This window comes from Prionailurus viverrinus, chromosome C1 (assembly GCF_022837055.1).
Source record: "Prionailurus viverrinus isolate Anna chromosome C1, UM_Priviv_1.0, whole genome shotgun sequence".
Classification (NCBI taxonomy): Eukaryota; Metazoa; Chordata; class Mammalia; order Carnivora; family Felidae; genus Prionailurus; species Prionailurus viverrinus.
The window spans coordinates 59,459,309-59,482,599 of record NC_062568.1 but is presented as its reverse complement, the minus strand read 5'-3'; the positions used below and the strand labels follow the sequence as shown (position 1 = coordinate 59,482,599).

The following is a 23,291-nucleotide window of genomic DNA, read 5'->3' as shown; positions in this document are numbered from 1 at the left end:
ATAGGTCTTTCTTTCTTCTCTCATTTGAGATTACATCTTTTCTGCCTATCTTTAGAAGTTTTTTATTTTATTTTTTATTTTTTTAATGTTTATTTTTGAGAGAGAGAGAGAGCAAGAGACAGAGCACAAGGAGGGGAGGGGCAGAGAGAGAGGGAGACACAGAATCCGAAGCAGGCTCCAGGCTCTGAACTGTCAGCACAGAGCCTGATGTGGGGCTTGATCCCACGAACTGTGACATCATGACCTGACACGAAGTCGGACGTTTAACCGACTGAGCCACCCAAGCGCCCCTGAAGTTTTTTAAATCTTAGAAATGAAGTGCCTAGCTGTGTATGCTAGGTAAGTTGAAAAGAGAGCACCTAATGAGAGGTTGGTGGAGTCAACACCGGTGCTCTGTGGATGGCTTTGACTGAGGCAAGCGATTACTCTATCTGATGACCCTTGTCTTTTTCAATTGCCTGTTTAGGTTTCTGGCCTTGTTTGCTTGGTACCATTAGAACCCACTGGGTGCGCATGGCTTAGCACAGTGCAGTTGAAGCTGAGTGGGTTTCTGGGCCCAGAGAAGTCATGATTGTGTAAACACTATAATACAGTATGAAACCATACAGATGGCACACATCAAAAATGTAGACAAAGAAACCGTGTGACATCACGTTTCACCATACACATATGTTTATATACACACACAACTTATATACATATGTAGTTATTAATTTTCTTATGTATGCCGAGATTGAGGCACAGAGAGATTACTGGGGGGTGCCACAGCCAGATTGTAGGAGACATTATTTCTACCCTCTCCTTTGGACTTTGCTTTAAAAATCTGTTTACAGAGCATCATATTTAAGTGATAATTTTGATTACCAAAATTTGATAAGTTTGGTGATCAAGAGATATGCCTTCTTCAAGGTGCTATTGCATTTGTTCTTGAAATTCAGTGAAGAGTTTTTAAAACGTGGTTTGAGGCTTAAAAAGAGAAGGAGAAACACATGAGACATTGCATTGGGTTAGACACTAAAAAACCTTTTGAATGCTTTTGTAAGTTATTGCAGCATGATAGCAAAGGTGGGGAAGTGGCTTTTGAATAAATTCTATTGAGTGAATTTCTTGACTCTCCTACTGCTTGCCCACTCATCAGGCACACAGAGAAGGTCTGTTAACTTGTCAACAGCACTCAGAACAGTGGTAGCAACAATGAACACATATTTACTGAAGACAGCCAGTTGGTCATTTATTGACCCCCTCCTGCCGACGCCCAACGATTTTCATGGTGCATTCAGAGGTGAAAAGATTATCCTCTCCATTCATACTCTTAACTCTTAGAAGATGGAAAGAAAACCATGTACTAGAACAGAAGAATGTTACAAGGATAATGGCAAATTCAGAAAGGAAATTTGAATAATATTCAGGAGTTGTGGGGATGGGGAAGATGAAGGAAGGCCGGAGAGAAATCCAACAGGGAAGAGTAATAGAAGGCAACCAATGACAGGTTGATTTTGGCTCTTATGCCAATTTAATTTTGCTGTTTACCTTTTCATCCCACTCTTGCTGGACCTTGTATCTTTTCATACTCCTTATGGTGAAGAGGAAAAAAAAACCCACAAAGCAGGAAACTTTGTCCATCAAACATCACTTCTTTCCACTAGCTGTAGCTGTAGCTGTAGTTCCAAGATTATTGTTCATAGTGAAGACCCAGAATTATTTGAAAAAGATTACATTTCTCTTTAAGAAGGTAGTGGCATAGGTAATATGTCTTAGAATATTTTACATTAAAAAGAACTGAAAATGCAGAGGCGCTTGGGTGGCTCAGTCAGTTAAGTGTCCGACTTTGGCTCCAGTCATGATCTCACAGTTCATGAGTTTGAGCCCCGTATCAGGCTCTGTGCTGACAGCTCAGAGACTGGAGCTTGCTTCAGATTCTGTGTCTCCCTCTCTCTCTCTCTGCCCCTACCCTGCTTGTGCCCTGTCTCTCTCTGTCTCTAAAAAATGAATAAACATTTAAAAAAAAAAAGAATTGAGAATGAAAATTTGGGGAAAACTCCAGTTCTAGAACAGTTACATACTAGGAAAGGTGGTAAGTCCTTCTTCCCAGCTTTGTTCCAGAGAACCAGCAAAACAGGTATTATATTACATTTTCTGTGTATATCTTTCCTGGGTGAAGCTTGCATGTACAGTATTCCATTTTCCTGTTGAAGTAAGTGTCTTCTCTTTAACTTGAAATAGGACCCAGTGAGATATTATATGGTGTATATATGTAAACTTCATTCATCCCACTTAAAAAATGTTCCTTTGTCTATTCTTTAATCTCATCAACTGTTATTAAAGAAGCTTCATGATCTGTTTTGTACATTTATCAGTTGTTGCCTTTCGCCAACGTTAACTTGGGTAATACTTTCATCTGATGTTTTATTATTTTGTATTAGTAGAAAATGTTCAACGTCACTACTGAAAAGGAACATTCACAAAACCTTATTTCTTGAACATTTAGTCTAAAACAACTCTTATTAAAGTTGTAAGTGCTTAAAAAAAAGTTTCAGAGATGTCAGCATACCTTTGGGGCCCCCTGCCCTCTGCTGCTCCTTCAGTGCCTCCTTCACATGTCAAGCACAAGCAGAAATGAAGCGAAGTCTTCCCATTCTTCTGGACATAGTCGTTTGCTTAGGATAAAAACAGTGCAGCAGATGCTTGTAATCATTTCAGACTTTTCAGCTTGTCTGGGACATTGTGCTATCTGACATCCTTCATTACTCCTTACGAGAAAGACCCAAATAACCACAGGGGCGCCTAGATGACCCAGGCAGTTAAGCAACCAACTCTTTGATTTCAGCTCAAATCATGATCTTGTGGTTTGTGGAATCGAGCCCACACTGGGCTCGGTGCTGACAGCATGGAGCCTGCTTGAGATTCTCTCTTTCCCTCTTTGCCCCCTTCCCATCTCAAAATAAATTTAAAAAATAAACTTAAAGACACAAATAACCACAAAGCAAGAATTTTAAGAAGCCATAAAGAATTGGGGCTGGGGCGCCAGGGGGGCCTGAGTGGGTTAAGCATCTGATTTCGGCTCAGGTCATGATCTCAGGGTTTGTGAGTTTGAGCCCCACTTCAGGCTCTGTGCTGACAGCTCAGAGCCTGGATCTGGCTTCAGATTCTGTGTCTCCCTCTTTCTCTCCTCCTTCCCTGGTCACACTCTGTCTCTCTCTCAAAAATAAACAAACATTTAAGAAAATTTAAAAAAAAAATAAAGAATTGGGGCTGAATATAATGCATTTGGATTTTAGAGACAAAAATGGCCAATTTTATGAGGTAGGAGTGATCAAAGGTACATTCTCCATGTGTAATCAGATGATTAGTAAACACTTTGTCATAGTGGAAGGTGTAACATGACAATTGTTAGTGAGATGTTAGTAAGAAAAGTATAAGTTAAATCGTTTTAAAATGATGGTTTGTTTGGTTCATATATCTCACTTATGGTCTTATATTTGTCATCTGGTAGTCTTTCTACCTGTTCAATCACATTAGAACTTAAGGATCAGGAGATTTCAATGTTCTAAAAGGATTTCTTTTTTACTGTCACTGTTGGAGGCCTATAGGAGAGAAGAAAAGTTAAATCTGTTTTACATTGACTGATGAATGAATGTCAGCAGTGTCCACCCAGCACTTCATTGGGACAGTTGAGTAATGTGTGATTAATTGGTGACATTAAGAAAAGTTATAGAAAGAATAACTTCTTCTGACCTTATTTTATTTTATTTTATTTTTAAGATTTGTAGCCAAACCATGTGCCATCGCCCTCAACATTCAGGCCAATGGACCACAGATTGCCCAGCCCAATGCCATTCTGGAAAAGGTCTTCACTGCAATTACGAAGGTATGATTGCCTTTTTGGGTGGTATGAGTTATCATGACCACCATTCTCAATCTGAAATTATTTGATCCCTTCTCTCCTGGGTTCGAGAACTAATTGCCCAGCTTCATCCTGGAAAGTGTGCTCTTGGAAAGCGTGCAAACATTGTGACTAGGCCAAACAGGTAGAAGCTGAATAAATGTGGGCATGTTTGAGACCTGTTTATTTATTCTCACATTGATTTTAGAAGCTGGTCTGTAAAGAACAGTCTAGATTAGATTCTAGTGATTAATCTAATTTTGTGTCTCTTTTAATCTCACATGACATGAAGCAGTACATATAATGGTTGGATGGGATTTTGTGGAGACGACTGGGTAAAGCTGAGGAATATAATTAATGTACAGGCATACGTTGGAGATGTCGCGGGTTTGGTTCCAGACCACTACAACAAAGCAAATACCACAGTAAGGCATGTCAAATGAATTTTTGGGTTTTTCCAGTGCATATAAAAGTTATGTTTACATTATACTGTTATCTGTTAAGTGTGTGCAGATAGCAGTCTGTCCAAAAGACAATGATGCCTTAATTTGAAAATATTTTATTGCTTAAAAATGCCAATCATCATCTGAGCCTTCAGCAAAATTGTAATGTTTTTGTTGGTGGACACTCTTGTCTCCATGTTGATGGCTGTTGACTGATTAGGGTGGTGGTTCCTGAAGTTTGGGGCGATTATGGCAACTTCTTAAAATAAGACCGTAATGAAGCTTGCTGCATTGATCAGCTCTTCCTTTCATGAAAAATTTCTCTGTAGCATGGGATGCTGTTTGATAGCATTTTGCCCACAGTTGAACTTCTTTCAAAATTGGAGTCAGCTTTACCAGCTTTATCAGCTAAATTTATGTAGTATTCTAAATCTTTTCTTGTCATTTCAACAATCTTCAAAGCATCTTCACCAGATGGAGATTCCATCTCCAGAGACCACTTTCTTTGTTCATTCATAAGAAGGAGCTTCTTACCCATTAATATTTTATCATGAGATCTCAGCAATTCAAATATAATATTAATGAAAATGTTTGAAATATTGCAGGAATTACCGAACTGTGAGGTAGAGACACAAAGTGAGCCAATGCTGTGTTAAAAAGAATGGCACCGATAGACTTGTTTGATGCAGAGTTGACACAAACCTTCAATATGTAAAAAATGCAATTATCTGTAAAGTGCAGTAAAGCGAAGTGTGATAAAACAAGGTTTGCCTGTACGTATGAAAGGAAGTGCCCATTTGCTTCTAGCATGGCCCTTGTGTTCCAGCAGTTATGAGACACAGGCAGATGTAAACAAAAGAGGGAATAATTAAAGGACAGAAGAGTTGCAAGATGAAAGAATGAAAGACAAGGATCTAGAGAGTTATAAGTTATAGATTCACTGCAGAGAAAACAGAAGAGATTATCACTGTGGTGAGAGTGAAAGCCAAACCAGGAGCAGGGAGAGGAGAGCAGGGGAGGGGGCAGATCTTTGCCCCTCCACTGATATCACCTTAAGAACAAAGAGGGGAGGAGAAAGAAGCCAGAAACCCTCCATCTAAGGCTGTGAGAAAACAAAGCACATCACAGCATCCCAAGTATTTTTTTACTCCTATATTGCCCTTCATCTTACTCTTGTATAGACAAGAAAGAAGGACAGGAGGAGTGTAGTATTCTAGAAGTATTGTGTGTTCGTACATTAAATGGTTCATTTTCCCTTTTTCATTTTTCTGGGAAAATTAGGCTTTTAAAATGTGATTTGACAGTGTTAAGTTTTATTCCTTTTTTGGTATTTGTATTGCTAACCATTTGTATTACTTGTCTCTTGTCTTAAAACTATTAATTCACATATTCAAACATTTTTATTTATATTATGGTCTTTATTTCTGCCAAGATTTTCTAGGATTTTCCCCTCTATCCTTTTAAAAATGATATTTTTCCTGGAGAAGTAGAAGAAAGCACTAGGTACTTCTTATATCTCTGTCAGGAAGAAGAGAAGAATGTATTGGGAAAAGCTCTTCTGGTAGTTTTATGGGCTGGTTTTAGATTACCAAGTTCTTACCTGAAGGGGCACGTATCTTAATGGTACTTAAAGGAAGAAAATATTAAGAAAAAACTTGTATTTTCTTTGAACATAGCAATTTGCTGCAGCAAACAGTTCTTTCCCTCTGAAATAGCAGAAGTGTAGGAAGTTATCAGGTTTTTAAAAATGAGATTATAATATATTAGTGTTTGTCTCGTGAACTACTCTGAATGCATAATAAAATGAGTCTACCCAAATGTTACATGTCCCCTTAGAAATTCTACAGTGGACATTTTATTCCCTTGCCTTATGTTTATTGTGGTTACTGGAGAAATTTCCTCTATAAAGGTAGTAAAAGGAATTTGGAGTCATGTTGACGGCTCTAGAGAATATTTGCTTCCAGCTAATTTTAATCATCTGTCTTAGTTTTCCAAGGTGATTCTTTTGGACATTTTTACATGATTAGAGAGGAAGCCTCATGATTTAAATGTAGAGGCAGCAAAAGTTGGACCAGTTGTTCCTTGAATTCTTTATAGTTGTCCAGTGTTATGTATGATCTGAGAAAGTAACAGGCCAGTTGACTAGAGTAGAAGTAGCAACATATGGAGAGATTAAACACTGTACGTATTTGAGTGACCATTCACCAACCTGGCCTTGACCATGATTCCGGGTCACCTTTGGAGAAGGGCATGGTTATCATCTTTCAAGAATGTAGGGGCGCACTCTCAGAACCTTCAAAATCTGCGATGCATAGGACATAATTTGTGGGGCCAATGCAGAATGAAAATGCAGGGCCTCTTGTTCAGAAAGCATGAAAAAATGCCATTTAAGGCATAAAAATATAAAGCTTTTTTTCTTTTCTTTCATAGATTCTTTTTCTTGACCTGTCAACGTGTTTTTTATTTGTTATTTAATGTCATGCCCCCTCAGGCATGGGGATATTCATGAGGCAAGTGTAGAGCCTCACATGTCCTGGGGACCCCACACTATGACTTACTGAACACACAGCCCATTAGCTGTGTCCAGACTGGGCCGATGTGCCTGCCCCTCTCTGGCCAGAGGTAGAGAAGTTGAGACCGGCTTCACCCCTTTTGATGGGCCTACTGCCCCAACCCCCAGGGCACTGGTGACTGCCAAGTGTATTGCAGTCTCTAGAGCAGGACACACTTGGCAGCTGGATTGGGGTGAGCAAGTGTATCGTCCCCACTGAGTCACCTGCCAAATGCATCAGGGCACTGCCACCCTGGGGTGCAGGCAGCTACCCCCATGTCCCATGCTGAGACACCGCAGGTATACATACCCAGTTCCAGCCCTTTTCATGCTTGCCCCTGGGGCAGCAGTAGTCACTGGGCAGAAGCGGGAAGGAGTAGGAGGTCTGGGGAGCCAGGGGACAGAGAACTAAGTTCCCCAGAAGTAGTTGGGGGAAGTGGTGGGACTGTGTGTGAGCCAAGACTCTGAGCCCTAACACGTGTTCCTCTGTCTCATTGGCCTTCATATACAAAATACAAATTCCATAACAAAATTATTAAGAATTTCAAGATAGCTGCCATAGAACTTGAAACCCCAAGCACGAGCCTTTCTGAATTGTGGATCCCTGTGTGACCGCACTGGTACATGCCCTGTGTAGTTCTCATCTATGTAATTATCTGATAAATAGGTAATATCTGTTTGTCTCTCTGTATATCTGGTACAAACAAATGTGCGTGTGCATAGTTGTTTATTTATATTTATTTATTTATGTTTGGGGTCTCCTGCCATACTATTGGCACATATCTATAATCCTAACAGCCTTACTTTTCTAAACCTATCAATTCTTGAGCCACTGAGGAAAAAAATATATATGTCAGCTGTGAAACCAGGTTTTATGACACAGAGAAACCATACCATCATCCACTTTTGGTATGTTACTCTATATCTTAAAAATTATAGGCAAATTTCGTATAATTTGTTCTCCCTTATTCTCCTTTTATATCTGTCTCTTTCTTTCCTTTTTCCTCCCAGTATTGATTATGAATATTAAGGTCAGCCTAGGTATTTCTGTATAAAAATGTGTATATATGTCAGCATTGTTCATTTCTTTCCTTGGAAATCTTAAAAAAGGAAAAAACTAAGGAGAACAATTAAAAATGCAAAACATTTAAAAAAACGCACACAAAGAAGAAGGAGAATCTCCCAAACTCTATTTTTGGCAAACCAGTAGATACATATCTCTAAATTTCAAAATATATATTAAGGCTAACAAAAAAAAAAACAAAACAGTTGGTGGGTTGGGCAGAAGCCAAGCAAGAGGAAGTGAAGAGCATGGAGTGGGGGTAGCTCTCAGGAAAGCCAGCAAAAGACAGCTTCTAAATGTGAGGGAGACAAAAGCTCTAACCAGTGTTTGCAACATTAGATACAGAAACTGGTGAGAAGGCCGGAGGTTGTCCTCCTGAACTCAGTTTAATTCAGAGAACTGGAAGAAGTTCACAGACAACAGTGTGGATGGCACATTTTCAGGAGATGGTCTCCCTTGGTGGCAGCTGAACTACACGAGCATTCTCCCTGCTCTGCATACTCCCAGGAGCTGGTCAAAAAACTCTGATGGACTCAATGATGAGTAATAAAGAAGGAACACACACAACATCGAAGACAAGGAAAAGAATGTGTAGCAGTGCTTATTAACAAAAATTGTTAGTGGAAAAATGAGGCCACAAGGCAAATGAAAATTGTGATTAAATATTTTACCATAAACTAAAAAAAAAAAAAAAATAAGCAATAACTCTGTGAAGGAAAACCACAAAAAAAGAAATGTAAGACCTAAAAAAAAAATAGTTGGTCAACAGGAAAAGGGACTCATTGTGAGCTGGTAGCTTCAGGAAAACATACTAAAACTATCATAGAGGGGCACCTGGGTGGCTCAGTCAAGTACGCGTCCAACTTCAGCTCAGATCATGATCTCACTGTTTGTGAGTTCGAGCCCTGCATAGGGCTCTGCACTATCAGTGCTTGGGCTTCTCTCTCTTTACCTTTCTCTCACTGCCTCTCCCCCAGGTGCACTTTCTCTTTCTTAAAATAAATAAAATAAACTTTAAAAAATAAAAATAAAAGAAAACTATCACAGAAATGAAGACAAAATTGGAAAGAATACAGGTAACACAAGACACTTCAGAAAACTCAGCAAGAAACATGGGAGATAGAAAACTGTTAAATGAGACAAAAAGTGCTAAAAATAATTACATCTTTAGATTGAGCAGATCCAGCATCTGTATTATCAGAGTCCCGTAAGGAAAAGCAAAATAAAATAAATATTGAAAGATATAATTCAAGAAAATTTTCCTAAAATAAATGGGGATTTGTTTTAATATGTTAATGAAAATGCAGTAAAAATTGACCCAAGAAGGTTAACTTATTGGACTTGAAAAACAAAAGAAAGAATTCTTTGAGAAGCCAAGGCAAAAATCAAATCACTTAACTAGCAAAAAAATATCACCATGACTTTAGTCTTCTTTATAGCAACATTTCCAACATTTTCAAGGAAAATGTGAACTAAGAATTTTATATTTAGGCAAATTGGTTTTATGCTGTAAAAGTTAAAAACAAACAGATTTCAACATGCAAAAATATGAGGGAATTGTTCTCATGAGTCCTTTTTGAAGAAAGTATTATAATCATTAATTTTAGCCGATCAAGAGGTTACTGGAGTGTTGGTAAGTTTTGGATACATTTCAACTGTTGAAAGAGAGAAAGAAATGTGAGGATCAGGATGACAGCACAGAATGTAAACGTTCATATGCGTTCACATAGAAGTGATACAACTAACAGTAATGGGGGTGGGGAGAAGAAGGTGAGAGGTAGAATACATTCACTAATCGCATAATCTCTAGTAGCTGGGAGTGAAAGCAAATCAGTTTAAGCAGCCAAATTGAGTAATAGAAGTACAAACATATTTAACAGTATAAGAGTAAACTGTAAAAATGATAAAATTATTGATTAATATTGGGTGGGGTAAGGAGAGGAAATATGGTAGTTTTAAATACTGCTTATGTGGAATTATTGACTGAAAACAAATAGAAGAGTATTGTAATTATGAATAACCACTAGAACAAAAATTACCCACAGAAAGGAAGGAAAGTAAAACAAACACTACTTGGTTTGTCATTTTTTTTTTTACCTATCAAAACAGAAAGCATAACAGGATTAATGTGAGGGAACTATAAACAAACATTCAGTTATATCAATATGTGTAAATGGGTTTGACTCCTCTAACTATTTTAGTTTTGGGTCCTTCAGATAAAGTAATTATAAATATTGAAAATAAAAGTATGAGTAAAGGTATATAGACAAATACAGATAAGTAGGGTTTTTGTTTTTACATAAAAGTGGAAGTCAGACCAAAAAGGAATTAAGTAAAATGAAGAATTGGCTTTTTATTGCCAGAAGGTACAGTTCATAATAAAGATAAAATAGTTCTGACTAATATGCATTGAATGTCAGTGTATCTATATACTAATAAAAAAGAATGAAAAGAAATAATAGCAGGGAATTTTAATTTACCTCTGAGTCATGACAGATCAAGTGAACAAAATGTAAAACTGAAGATAGAAATTCTAAGAGGCATAATTAATGAGGAAGATCTAAGTGGTACATTTAGAACTGCATCCTGTCAGCAATACCGGAGTCCACGGTGGTCCCACCAGACAGCACCGTGTTAGCGTAGAAATCCTTCCAGATATCAGCATCACACTTCATGATGGAGTTGAAGGTGGTCTTCTCAATGCACAGACTATACTTTCTTTTAAAGAACCTATTAAACATCTACAAAAATGACCTTTATTATATATACAAAACTGAGATAAATTTTAAAAATAGGCACAACTTAATAATACTAGAACTCAGAAACCAGAAAACCTGTTGCTCTCTTAATCAACTCTTGGGTAAAAATAGAAATTCAGAATATTTGGTAGCAGTAATGATAAAAACACTACTCATTTGTACTGTGCCAAAACAGCGCTCAGATGAACATTCAGATGAAGTATATACATATATGAAGTTAAACACTTAAGCATTAGAAAAAGAACAGAACAAAGGCAAGCAGAAAGCAGAAATTAATGATAAATGCAGAAATTGTGTTAGCAAAACTATAGAATTGAAAATCAATTCAAAAGTACCTTATCTGTTTAATTTTTTTTTTTTACAGAAAGTCAGCTAGTCCAATCAAAAAAACAAAGCACAAATTACAGCATCATAATTAACAACATAGTAATCAACAGTCACAGAAATGGAGGAAAATGAAAAGGATATATTTCTGTTAATATGGAAAATAAAATATAAAAACTTGGGTAAAATGGTTATCATTCTAGGAAAATATAATTTACCAACTATATATATATATGTGTGTATATAAAGATTAAAATCAAGAGCTAAACTGCAAAACAGGATGAGGCTCAGATCCTCTCATAAGAAAAATTCTAACACACTCTTAAAGAGCAGATAATTCCCATGGTATTTTACACTGTACCAAAGCATAGGAAATTAAGGAAATTATCCAGATTCCTTTTTTATGTAGCAGCGAAACATTAATTTAACATTAAAGTCTGACAATGATTTAACCAAAAAAAAAAAAAAAGAGTAGAGACCAGTTGGACTTAATATCAATGAAAAGTCCCAAATAAAAGTTAGTAAACAGAACCTAACAACACAATAAAAGAATTGTTTAACATTACCAGAGAGGATTTATTCTAGGAATGCAAGGTCTTCCCTGAATTCAACATTACACAATCTATGTAATACACTATATTAATTGATCTAAGGAGAAAAAGGGTATGATCATCTCCATGGATGCTGAAATCTAACATTATTGTGATTAAAATAAATTTATCTAACTAGGTAAATGTGGTGTTTTTTTTAACACAATAAGTCTATTTGTATGTCAGTTCCAAATCTGGCCTGTTGCTTAATAGGAACAGTGGTATTCCCATTAAAGTCTGGAACAGATAGAGATGGAAAACCATTGTTCTACATAGTGCTAAGTTTTACACTGAATTAGCGAATAGGTAAGAGAAAGAAAATAAAGGCATAAACATTAGAAAGGAGGTGGTAAAGCTATTGTTACGTGAATTTGAATCCTTCCTGTATTTTAGGTACTGGTGAAAAAAGATACGAAATTTTCCTTTGTTTGCAGAGCTTACATTCTGATGACATGTTATTATATGACTATACACGTGGAAAATTAAGGAATCAAGTGAAAACTTACCACAAACAATACCAGAAAAGATAATATCCCTAGGAATAAATGTAACAAGGATGTGCAAGGTGTGTGAGGAAAATTTTCCAACACTGTTGGACACAAAAGACAAATTGAGTAAAGATGTCAATTCACCCTACATTAACTTCTTGAACATTCAGAGTAGGAAAGGCTTTTGTTATTAATGACCCCAAATTCAGAAGTTAAAGCAGGAAAAAATGGTAAGTTCAGATATGTTTTTTAAAAACTTCAAGAAAACAAACAAGCAGAAAACCCCATAAGCAAATTCTACAACACAAAGATACACTGGTACAAAGTACAACCTGTGGTACAGACACAGATTAACACATGAAGAAACTCTACAAATCAGTAAAGAAAATACCTACAAATCAAGAAAAACTGGGCAATAGGTATGAAAAGACTGTTCATAAAAAGGAAGTGTTAATGGTTTTTAAAATGTGAAAAGGTGCTTCTTTCATAAAAAGAGGAAATCAAATTAAAAATATACTGAGACGGGCACGGGGGTGGCTGAGTCAGTTAAGCAATCTGACACTTGATTTTGGCTCAGATCATGGTCTCATGGTCGTGAAATTGAGCTCCATGTCAGTCTCTGCGCTAGGCGTGGAGGCTGCTTAAGATTCTCTCTCTCCCTGTCCCTCTGCCCCTCCTGCTCTCAACAGATACACTGAGACTATATATATATGATATATATATGATATATATATATATCATATATATATACGTATATATATATGTTATATATATATACGTATATATATATATATCAGACTGAAAAAATTGAGAAATCTGATAACATACTCTATTGGCAAGGCATTGGGAATTGGGCACTTTTGCTTATGAGAGTATAAATTGGTAAAATCATTAGCAAGGGTGATTTTTTAATATATAAATAAATTGCAAATGCATAGTTCTTTGATCTCCAGGGTTCACTTCCAGGAATTTATCTCTGTATGTATGCCTGCATAAAATGACCTGTCATAAGATTATTTATTACAGCATTGTTTATAGTTAGTGGAAGTCTGGAAACTACTTAAAGATCCATTAACAGGAGAGTGGATAAGTAAACTATAGTATATCCTGACAGTTCTACAAAAGAAAGAGGGCATTCTTTTTTTTTTTTAATGTTTATTTATTTTTGAGAGAGAAAGACAGAGCATGAACGGGGGAGGGGCAGAGAGAGAGGGAGACACAGAATCTGAAGCAGGCTCCAGGCTCCGAGCTGTCAGCACAGAGCCAGATGCGGGGCTGACACCCATGAACTGCGAGATCATGACCTGAGCCAAAGTTGGACACTTAAATGACTGAGCCACCCAGGTGCCCCAGGAAGGCATTCTTTATATTCCAAGATACATTGTAAAGTGAAAAACGCAAAGTTCAGAATGATACATGTAGTATGCAAACATTTGTGTGACACAGGTCATATATGAATACATATTCAATTTATTTATATTTGCACAAAATAACTCTGGAGAAGAAGCTGATTTAATAACTGGTTAGCTGGTAGGAAGAGGGAGAGTCATAGGAATAAAATGGGAAGGTGAAACTTTGGATAAGTTTTAGTTTGTGAACCATGTGAATGTTATACCTATTTAATAAGCTTAGAAAACAAATTAAAGTTAAAAATGAATTCTTCTAGAAAATGGTGTAGCCAAGGTATAGAGTAAGATGTAAATTTTCTGTCTTCCCTGTTATTTTTTAAATTAAGACAGACATGAAAGGAGAGTGTAGATGGTGTCATGACTAATAAAGTCACGTGAAAGTACACACCTCCTGAAAGCTGGCAAATGACTTTCACAAACAAAAACTCAGCACATTTTATAACCTCAGTCATGATACTGAGGCCACTTACTGTGTTTCCTGTGTATCTGTCATCTAAAATTGCTCGAGATGTTTTGATAAGGTGTCATCTGTGCATCCTACCCTTATAATTTGAAGCTGGTTGGCCTGCCTTCCCCTCCCCTGCTTTTGGTTATTTTCTCTGCTCATTAACAGCTCCTTAGCAGTAAAGATAGAATAAATAAAGGAAGAGAACACAGCTTAGTTTTGTTGTGTGGCAGGGCACATTCACATAACTGTTGGCAGGATGCTCTTTAAGATATTGAGGAGAGGGTAGGGATAGGAAATGGGAGAAACACATTTACTGACTTAGACATATTTTTTACATTCGGTCATCACCACAGTCCCATTTAGGTGGATAAATAGCCCTGACAAGTGAGGCAACCGAGGCTCAGAGGTCATTACAGTGAGGAATTGAACCAGTCTGTTTGTTGCCTCCTAATGTTAGAGAAATGACTGAGAGACAGAATAGTATCATCATATGATGAGCATAAGTTGGGTCTCTTCCCCATTCACCGTGTTTGTGTCTTCAAGGAATGCATAGTTGTTGTAAATTTTGATGGGGATCTGATCAAAAGGAATGAACAAGAAGAGGGGTAGAAGAGGGATTTGTGAAAAACAGAGCAGAGAGAGAGAGACAAGGAAGAAAGAGAACACCTGTTTTGTAGTAGAATTGGTACCTTAGGCTAAAGTGAGCTATGAGATTATTTCGTGCTTTTGTCTGTCCTACATTACCCTCATGTGTGATAATTGGGTATAGCATTTTTTTTTTCCTGAGAAAGTGAGACATGTGAATTATGCCTCTTAACTCCTTTCCTTGAAGGCTGATGGAGCTGACTCAGCCAGTTGGCTCTTTCATCGCATCTCCATTGCTGATAAGGAATGCAAGCATTAGAGGAGAGTCTAGGTGGCTCAGTTGGTTAAGTGGCTCACTCTTGGTTTCGGCTCAGGTCACAATCTCGCAGTTTGTGAGTTTGAGCCCTGCATCAGGCTCTGCGCTGTTAGTGCAGGGATTTTCTCTGTCTCTCTCTCTCTCTGCACCTTCCCTGCTCGTGTTCTCTCTCTCTCTCCGCATAAATAAACTTGAAAAAAAAAAGTGCAAGCATTAGAGCAAGATTCACGTTTTTCACTGTTGTTTCGTAATGAGTAACTTTTCTTCTCCTGAGTGATTATTTTTTTAAACATATTTTTTTTAGCGTTTATTCATTTTTGAGAGACAGAGACAGAGCACGAGCGGGGGAGGGGCAGAGAGAAAGGGAGACACAGAATCCTAACCAAGCTCCAGGCTCTGAGCCATCAGCACACAACCAGACGCGGGGCTCGAACTCACGAACTGCGAGATCATGACCTGAGCTGAAGTCAGATGCCCAACCAACTGAGCCACCCAGGTGCCCCCAGAGTGATTACTTATATTCATGCTACTAATGGAAGGACTACATCCTCAGTGGTAAATACAGAAATCTCAGTAGCAGGTAGTAAATAGAGGTTAAAAAAATCAACTTAGACAAGGGCAGATGTGTTTGTGGTGAAGATGAAAATGATTTTGCTGGTGCCTTGTTTCATAGCATCCTGATGAAAAGAGATTGGAAGGCCTCTCCAAACAGCTGGACTGGGATGTTCGCAGCATTCAACGCTGGTTTCGACAGAGATGCAACCAGGAGAAGCCAAGCACGCTGACAAGGTTCTGTGAGAGCATGTAAGTTGCTGTTACTCTTTTTGAAAGCAAAACCTGCCTAAGTACTCCTCCTGTCCCTAACTTAAAAATAAAGGCTTCGTGCAGGCTCCAGCAGCCCCTGTAAAGCATGCCACCTGGTGGAAAAAATAGTCCTCAAAAACTGGGGGAATAGTAGTTTGTAAGAATTTGTGATTAACGCTTTGGATTCAGTAACTGAAGTTCACTTTCTAATGTAGTTCCTACAAGGTATTGGCAGATGGTATTTTCAGGGGCCTGCGATGGTATTTTCGTCCAGCCACCTTTGAAATAGAGCACTAAAAGTTATTACTTTAATGGTTTGAATTTTAATAGAGGAGACTTTGTCAAGATGTTCTTTCCACGGGTAACAGCTGAGATGCTAAGATGTATAATCAGAGAGTCATGATTATGTCCCATATTCCTGGAGATTTAAGAAATAACTATATTATATTCCTTGGGTGAATTTAATGAAGCATTGCTTGAAGGTGGGGGGTGGAATGAAGGTCTCTTCCATTTCTGAAATGCGAACTTTATGGTGTGTAAATTATCAATAAAACTGTTAAGAATAATAAAAGACCTATAGAGAACTAGCACAGTGCCGTTTTGAAATAGTGACACTCAATGCACTGACCTAGAGGAAAGTTAGAGAAGGAAATACTGAAGCATTGAGCACATTTCCAACAAAGGGAAGGGACTGTGCCTTGAGCTCGTTGGTGCATTTGGTCTTCATCCTTTGGGATGTGACTGTGCCTTTGTCTAACAGCTCTGTGCTTTGGGAGCTTTTTTTCCTGACACCTGGTCATTTGAACAATAGTGCTGTCATTGTTCCCTTTGTTGCAGGCTCCTTCTGTTTGGGGTTAAAGTTGCATTTTCAGGTTTAGCTTTCAATTATGCCGAAAAAGTATTTTAGCAATTACAATCTAAAACTCAGAGGGAAGCCTGATGTTCTGGGAGAAGTGAGTGAGGGGAAGAATAATAACCATAAATTCCTAGGGCTGGATAAATATGGGGAGCATAAACAGGGTCTTCAGGAGGTCAGAATATTTATAAAACATGGAAAAACAACCGAGTAGATACAATCTGCACAGCCCTTCCTATAATTGAACTGAGTGGCAATTTATGGAAGAAGGATTTATGCATCTGGGCTCCTGATCAAAAGCTGGAATTGCTTCCTGGCCTGGCCCCACCACATACATGAAGGACCTGTGTTCCTTCTTTGGGCTGTGGGTCTGAGTAGTGGTGAAGCTGAGTCTTGGCATCGGGACCACATGCTGAAACTCACGTGCCATCAACTTCTTTGGTAACTCGACACTCGTCCTTTCTCTACTATACTGACTCTACACCAGTTTCCATACCAGTATGTATAGGAATCAGTCACTGAATGTTGTTCAAGTGCAGATTATCATTGAGTCGGTCTGATGGCAACCGAGGGTACATTTTTAACAAGTTTCCAGGTGATGCCACTGGTCCATGGACCACATTTTGAAGAGCAAAGCTCAACACTATACCAGTATCTATGTCTTCTCCCTGAATTCAGCTGGCCTTTATCTGCAGTTAGAATCAGCTAAAAGTATTTCTAAATGATTGATAAAGGCATGGCAATGTGAAGGCGCAACTGGGGGGGAGAGATGGTACCTAAATGTATCAATTATGATCTTTTTCCTCAAGTGGTTTATTTTAATAGTGTCAAGGAGATACAACAAATATCTGAGTATATGCACATCAGGGATATTAAACAATGAGCAGATAGACGTGTGCACGAAACAATTGGCATGGACCATCAGTAAGTAAAGATTAGAGGAGAAAGATCAGCTGTGGGCTAGGGCACGTGGCAGGGCTATTGGGTTAGAACTGAGACGGTACTGGTGGCCTTTGACTTCTCTGTTGCAGAGGACTGTGCTGATGAACTTTGTTCTGAAACTCTCTTCTTCCTTAACCTCTGGATTGCCACTAGATTCTCCTGTCCTTCCAAGAGCAACTGTTTGTATGACTTACTCTGCATTTTTCCATTTTCTTGAGTGGGCTTCTCCAGAGTCAGTCTTCAACCTCTTATTTTCCCCGCTCTACCTTCCATCCTCTGTGCAGAAGTAATTTTCTCTTGCCATCCTCTTCCAAAGTCATGTGTCCAATGACAAGGCATCGTTCTGCTGTCTCCCAGCTGGCAACTCTGACTTGCTTCCATTGCTGACTTCCCGTCACCTGTTGTTTGCATGCCTCCATTCTGTTATAGGCTAGAAGCTCAAACCAGTCATTTGCTGGGTTCCGTTAGTTCTTCATAAAGCCGCTGCTGTGGCCCAGATCTTATAGCTCTCATAGCTATCCTTATTATTTATGTCACACTCATAGATATTTTGCTACAAAAAAATTCCTAACATGCTACTATTTCCATGTTCTCCTGCCTTTAAACTCTGACTTTTTTTGCAACTGTTGGATAAATTATTAGGCTCCTTAGCCTGTTAGCTAGACTCTGATTTTCATGTGTTTGGTATCAGTCACCCAAATGACCCCTTCCTTCCAGAAGGTTGTCTTTTCACTGTCCATACTTTGTTCAATTGCTGCCATGGTTTATACTGTGCTCCTGGCATGGACACCTATGTTCCTCTGCCCTGCCCATCTATCCCTTACCCATTCTTCAAACCCGAGGCCCTCTCAGAAATGTGGCATGACTGTTGAGTGTCTGGAATGAGCATGACTTTTTTGGAATTTTAGAGTCCTCACTATAAGTGCTAGTAATTTAATATTGAGTCACATGCTTTCTTATGTGGTGATTTAACTTAACTTGTCCATATATTTTTACCCTCAGTATATAATACTTGCTCCTTGAGGGCATGAGAACCACATCTTGTTTTTCTTGCATTCTTAGTCTTTATCACCACATATATACTGCTGAATAAATATTGGTTAAATGACTGTAAGTTAAAGTGGCATTTTTTTGGAAGGATTTACTGATCTAAGTTGGCACGCTGCCTCCCCAAATGGAAAGTGCCTTTTATACACTGACTTAGCCTAAAATTTGTCTAGGAAAATTATCAAACTATGGAAAGCTCCAAGACTGTATCTCAAAGAGATTAGAGGAAGGAATGGGCTGGCAAAGGGGAACATTTAGCTAATGCGAGGCAAATAAAGCAGAATTATATTGGTCACTGTATGCACGAATGTATGCTATAGTTATTGCTCATCAATATAAAAGATGATCTGGAATAATTGTTCCTAACCAAGGGTGCACTGCATAATCACCTGATGAGCTTTTGTAAATACACATACCCAGCCCCCACCCCAGGATGTCTGAATCAGTGTGGCATCCTAGGTGAGGTCTGGACATGGATATCTTGAAAGAAATGCCCTGAGTACTTACGGCACATATCCATGGTTAAGAAGCGCTAGTCTCTGAAAAGAGATGACTGCTGTTCCAAAATACTAAAAATCAAATTAGCAAGCAAGCCAACACAGGTTTGGGACCTGAAGGTTTAGGGCCGGAATGTACAGTTTCTATAGTTTTTCTGTTCTATCTAAATTACTATTTTAGAAAATACAGAGTCCCTTCGCGGGAATTGTGTTTCATCTTGCAGCGGTGGGGAATGGCAGCAGTATGCATGCCAAACCACGCTGGTAACCATCTGCTGGCATGTCCGACTTCTGGCATACCTGTTTCATGCAGATGAGCTGAGTAGAAGTTGTTCAACAAGTAATGTGTTGAAACATTGACATGAATTTCTTTCCTTCATGCTTGATGTCAGTCATTCGCAGCTGTGATAGTTTTGATGAATATTTCTTCCCGAAGGGTTTAAATCTTTATTGGCGACTGAAATAGAGATTTTCAAGAGGAAGTAAAGAATTTATAAAAATGAGATATCCTGTGATACATTTTCGGAGGAACTCTTGCTAAATGGGAGTCATTTAGCTGGGGGATCATGCTTTGCAGCAACTGAAGTTTTACCTCTCCCCTCCCACAGTTGCATCAGGATAATAGGAAAGTAAAGAATATTGGCAATAAAAAAAATATCTGCAGCATGAAACAGGAAGAGGCAGAGATGTGTTTTCAGAATAAATGCCTTCCCTCTCATTTGTGCACTATCAGTGTTCATCATTTTTAAATATTGTGCAGTATATTTAATAGCACATGCCTGGGAATAAATATTATATATGGCTTTCATTTAAGCAGTCTCCAAATGACTTCATACTGACAGGTAGATCTCCCATATGATAATATGAAGATGTAGGGCAAGGAATATTACATTTCACAGATTAGTTCTGATTTATGTGGATTGAGGTTTGCTCAGGTGGAACCTTGTTGTAAGTTGAGGACCCGTGATTGTCTTTTCTTTAGGGATTTCATTTTAGAGTTGAGGTTGATTAAAACTACCCCCAGATGCTACCATACTTGGATGCAAGCAGGCCAAAATCTGGGAACTTTTTGAAGCTGTGACTTTATTTCTGCAAAGAAAGCTCTATGATCTTAATTTGTGATTTCATTGAACTAAGGATAAGTCAGCAATGAGAAAGGAGTGGTTTACAAAATCACCCTCCTGCTACCACTCGGTCACAGATTTTGCTATCTTTTTACTTGAACAAGTTCGCAGTGCTGTCTTGTGACCGCAATAAGAAAGTGGAACCTAATAATTGAGGGGAAAAAGAGAACAGGGCAACACAGGGAACAAGCTGAGTCAGATATCCCTTTATTTCAGATCAGTCTTTGATCTGAGGAAATGTGAACATATTCATCAAGTTGTCATAACAGTCACCTATTTACAAAAAAAACCACAACCAAGTATTTGTAAACTGCTTTAGAATCTTCCATATATTGCACACTGTGGTGAAGAACAAAATTTTGCCTAAGAGAAAATTCCGTTTTGATTATTTTCACAAACAGATCGTGACTTGAGCATTATTTACTACCAAAGTTCTCCTGAAGACTGATGTGGTGCTTTGTTTGTTTTAATGCAGTTTTTTTTTTAATTTAAATTCAAGTTAGTTAACATACAATGTAGTATTGGTTTCAGGGATAGAACTCAGTGATTCATCACTCACATGTAACACCCAGTGTTCATCCCAACAAGTGCCCTCCTTGATGTCCATAACCCATTTAGCCCACCCATCTCCCCTCCAGCAACCCTCAGTTTGTTCTCTGTCTTTAAGAGCCTCTTATGGTTTGCCTCCCTCTCTGTTTTTATGTTACTTTTACTTCCCTTTCCCTATGTTCATCTGTTGTGTTTCTTAAACTCCACATATGAGTGAAATTATACGTTTGTCTTTCTCTGACTTATTTTTCTGAGCATAATACACTCTAGTCCATCCATGTTGTTGCAAATGGCAAGATTTTGTTCTTTTTGATCGTTGAGTAGTATTCCATGGTATGTATGTGTATACATATATATATATATACACACATGTACATATATATGTATGTATATATACACACACATATACATATATGTGTGTGTGTGTATATATATATATATATATATATATATATATATATATCTCACATCTTCTTTACCCATTCATCAGTCAGTGGATAGTGGGCTTTTTCCATAATTTGGCTGTTGTTGATATAGCCAATATAGCTATAAACATTGGGGTGCATGTACCCCTTCAAATCAGCATTTTTGCATCCTTTGGATAAATTCCTAGTGCAATTCCTGCATCATATGGTAGTTCTATTTTTAATGTTTTAAAAAGTTTTATTTATTTATATGAGAGAGAGAGACAGACAGACAGAGACAGTCAGCATGAGCAGGAGAAGGGCAGAGAGAGGGGGAGAGAGAGAATCCCAAGCAGACTCTGCACTGTCTGTGCAGAGCCCGACGCAGGGCTTGAACTCATGAACTGTGAGATCATGACCTAAGCCGACATCAGGAGTTGGACCCTTAACCAACTGAGCCACCCAGGCACCCCTCTATTTTTAATTTTTGAGGAACCTCCATACTGTTTTCCAGAGTGGCTGCACCAGTTTGCATTCTCACCAGCAGTGCAAAAGGGTTCCCCTTTTTCTGCATCCTTACCAACATCTTTTGTTTCCTGAGTTGTTAATTTTAGCCATTCTGACAGGTGTGAGGTGGTATCTCAATGTGGTTTTGATTTGTGTTTCCCTGATGATAAGTGATATTGAGCATCTTTTCATGTGTTCGTTAGCCTTCTGGACGTCTTCTTGGGAAAAGTGTCTATTCATGTCTTCCGCCCATTCCTTCACTGGATTATTTATTTTTTTTGGATGTTGAGTTTGATAAGTTCTTTAAAGATTTTGGATATTAACCCTTATCTGATACATCATTTTCAAATATCTTCTTGCATCCTGTAGGCTTCCTTTTAGTTTTGCTGATTGTTTCCTTTGCTGTGCGGAAGCTTTTTATCTTGATGCAGCCCCAATGGTTTATTTTTGCTTTTATTTCCCTTGCCTTTGGAGATGTGTTGAGTAAGAAGTTGCTGTGGCTGAGGTCAAGGAGGTTGCTGCCAGTTTTCTCCCGTAGGATCTTGATGGTTTCCTATCTCACATTTAGGTCTTTCATCCATTTTGAATTTATTTTTGTGTATGGTGTAAGAAAGTGGTCCAGTTTTATTTTTCTGCATGTCGCTGTACAGTTTTCTAGTACCATTTGCTAAGAGACCGTCTTTTTTTCCATTGGATATCCTTTCCTGGTTTGTTGAAGATTAGTTGGTCATACATTTTTGAGTCCATTTCTGGGTTCTCTATTCTGTTCCATTGATCTGTGTGTCTATTTTTGTGCCAGTACCATACTGTCTTAATGGTTATAGCCTTGTAATACAGCTTGAAGTCTGGAATTGGGATGTCTCTAGCTTTGGTTTTCTTTTTCAACATTACTTTGGCTATTCAGGTTTTCTAGTTCCATACAGATTTTAGAATTGTTTGTTGTAGCTCTGTGAAGAATGCTGGTGTTATTTTGATAGGAATTGCGTTGAATATGTAGACTGCTTTGGGTATTTTACATATTTTAACAATATTTGTTCTTCCAATCCATGAACATGGAATGTTTCTCCATTTCTTTGTGTCTTCTTCAATTTCTTTCATAAGCTTTCTATAGTTTTCAGTGTATAGATCTCTTATCTCTTTGGTTAGGTTTATTCCTAGGTATCTTATGGTTTTTGGTGCAATTGTAAATGGGATTGATTCCTTGATTTCTCTTTCTGCTGCTCCATTATTGGTATATAGAAATGGAACTGATTTCTGTACATTGATTTTATATTCTGCAACTTTGCTGAATTCATGTATCAGTTCTAGCAGTTTTTTGGGTTGAATTATAGAATATCATGCCATCTGCAAATAGTGAAAGTTTGACTGCTTCCTTGCTGATTTCTATGCCTTTCATTTGTTTTTGTTGTCTGAGGGCTGAGGCTAGGATTTCCAGTACTATGTTGAGCAGCAGTGGTGAGAATGGACATCCCTGTCGTGTTCCTGACCTTAGGGGGAAAGCTTTCAGTTTTTCCCCATTGAGGATATTAGCTGTAGGTCTTTCATATATGGCTTTTATGATGTTGAGGTATGTTCTATCTGTACCTGCTTTGTTGAGGGGTTTTATTAAAAATGGATGCTGTGTTTTGTCAGAGGCTTCTTCTGCACCTGTTGAGAGGGTCGTATGGTTCTTACCTTTTCTTTTATTAATGTGGTGTATTAC

The 23,291-nt window shown here is 38.1% G+C and overlaps 1 protein-coding gene across 2 annotated transcripts in view; it reads left to right on the top strand.

Annotated features, from left to right (window-relative positions):
- The window catches only part of CERS6 (ceramide synthase 6), a 320,948-nt gene that overhangs the window by 90,687 nt on the left and 206,970 nt on the right, over positions 1-23,291 (top strand). For both annotated transcript variants that reach the window (XM_047869284.1, XM_047869285.1), the window contains exons 2-3: positions 3,763-3,868; positions 15,533-15,663. In XM_047869284.1, coding sequence (XP_047725240.1) covers positions 3,763-3,868; positions 15,533-15,663 — 237 coding nt within the window. The remainder of the gene's footprint in view (positions 1-3,762; positions 3,869-15,532; positions 15,664-23,291) is intronic.